Source organism: Nematolebias whitei, chromosome 7 (genome assembly GCF_014905685.2).
Source record: "Nematolebias whitei isolate Nwh7 chromosome 7, NemWhi1, whole genome shotgun sequence".
NCBI lineage: Eukaryota > Metazoa > Chordata > Actinopteri > Cyprinodontiformes > Rivulidae > Nematolebias > Nematolebias whitei.
In genome coordinates, this window is record NC_056504.1 from 10,657,076 (window position 1) to 10,659,455 (window position 2,380).

At 39.1% G+C, this 2,380-nt stretch overlaps 1 protein-coding gene across 1 annotated transcript in view; it reads left to right on the forward strand.

The window, feature by feature from the left end:
- The window catches only part of slc25a26 (solute carrier family 25 member 26), an 82,345-nt gene that overhangs the window by 57,861 nt on the left and 22,104 nt on the right, over positions 1 to 2,380 (forward strand). Inside the window, exon 7 of the mRNA XM_037679113.1 lies at positions 1,082 to 1,155. Within this exon, the coding sequence (XP_037535041.1) occupies positions 1,082 to 1,155 (74 nt within the window). The remainder of the gene's footprint in view (positions 1 to 1,081; positions 1,156 to 2,380) is intronic.

The window sequence follows — 2,380 nt, forward strand, 5'->3', positions numbered from 1 at the left end:
ATATATATATATATATATATATATATATATATATATATATATATATATATATATATATATATATATATATATATATATATATATATTTACATATTAACCCTCCTATCGTCTTACTCACAATTTACAACAAATGCAACAAACTGTTTCCTCCATGTTCAATGATCTGTAGCGTTGATGCGTGCACTTAAATAAAGACACTTTTGTCTTCCCTTCTCTTTACCATTATTTTATTTTTTTTATTTTTCGTCTCGACCCTCTCCACGCGCCCTCACCTAACTAAGTCTGGCTCGTTCCTGCCACTCTTGTACAGGTGGTGCAGTCTACATTCTTGTAGTGGGTATACTGTTCTTAGAAACCAAAGTACAATGTACTCGTCAATTGATTTAGATTTTTAAGCATATTGAACATTTCTAAATTTCTGATGTTTATATTTGAATAAATGAACAACAAACTTTGTACAACAGTTGGCTTTGTATTAAAAACATGTTATAGATTTTATAAAACAGTATCAAAGCAAAACATGTTCAAGTATTAAGTACAAAATTATACAGTAATTCGCTGGATAAGCAAATGTAATAAACAAGTGCTGCATACAGATAGATTGTTACGGAAGTGTTTAACTGCTGTTTAACATATCAATGACACGTGTCTAATGATATGTCATGTATCAATGGGCACTTTTAAGTGGGTATACTGAAATTCTTCAGCTTTTCTAGCTTTTCTCTGTATACCCACGTATCACGTATTCACCACTGTCTCATACCCCTCTGCCACTCCACTGCGATGGAGTAAAATCTCTCTGGCCAGCTAATCTGTGTTGGCTAAATAATAAAAGTGCTGCATTGATGGATGCGGAGGAGACAAGGAGGACTTGTTACATGTGTTTTTGTGGGGGTCAAATGGTGGGTCCTAGAGGTGACACCTGCGCTGACACAGCTGTGTCTGAGCAACAAAAAACATCTGATGGAGGCAGCTTAACGAAGCTCAGCTTAGGAAGCTAAACAGGGTGTCTGTTCAAGAAGCAGGAAGTAGAAGAGACGATCTGTCTGTCATCATTGCTCTGTTTGTTCTGTTTCTCCAGGCAGGCTCAGCCACAGCGAGTGGCAACATCCCGCTGGTGCTCTACGATGTGTGGAGGAGTAAAGGCCTTCCTGGGTGAGCGTGCTCTCCTTCTGTTTGGTCAGATGTTCAAAAGCCACTGAAACTGTTGGAAACCCAACAAGCCTGGATTTACACAAATTATTTTTTCCCCATGTAATTAAAAAAAAAAACAACTTATTTTGCATGATTTGATTTAAGCAGCCCTGATCCCTCACATAATCAAATCCGATGACGGAGGGGCCACTCTGGGGAGTGGGAATTTACAGCCGCAGCTTGAAAAATGAGATGCATAAAAGCTTTTCCTGCCAACTCGCTCCGCTGTCCTATTGATTAAGGTGTTGGAAGGGCCAAGTGGAAGGGTTTATTTGAGTGTTTTGATGTGTTTATGATGCGCGCCGGACAAAAGGCCAGGTCTAATAGGACCGTAGGGGGCTGCCAGAGCTAAAAACAAACTCTTATTGCTGTGAATAATAGGCTGCTTGTGTACAAGCCTCCATCATTTAGTCAGGATGCATCGCGTCTTTATACTCATAACGTCTGGGACTGGGCCAAACACCAGCGGGACGTCCCCACTTTGTTCCACAAACACATAAACACTTGCAAATTTAAACCACGGGGTTTAGTTTTATTTGTTTGTTTGTTTTTATAGACACTTTATTGCTGGACTGTAATTAAAGAGAAATTACCCAGAAGCTTTTTAACGCCACAAAGAGCTTTCAAGTGTTCGCAACCGCTTGGTTGGCACGTTTATTTCTGATGATGCCTGAGACAAAAGAGTTTTGGTGAGTTCAAAAGCCCAATACAGTAGTCCCGCGCTACTTTGTGGTTCATTTATCGAGGACTCGCTCTATTGCGGTTTTTCAAAATAAGACTAGACACTACACCTAATGACTGACTGATGGATGAGCCGCACGATCGGCATGGAATTTTTATTTAAAATAAATGGTTTTAAAATATTTAGCACCTGCTGCACCTTTGTGCAGCCCACACTGCAGGATAAGCTTCCTGCTGCAGCTGATCAGCCGATCACTGTTCAGAGCTGTGAAGTGGGCGTGGCCAAGAACGCATGTAGGGAGCTGAGATCATGACATTCTGTGCTCTTTTACAGTGTTTAGAGTTTAGAAACATTGTTTAGAATATTGCAAGACTGTGAGAAGGGTTTAAAACACCTTCACACACACACACACACACACATATACATACATATATACATATATGTATGTATATTTACATATATATACATATATGTATGTATGTATGTATGTATATATACATATAT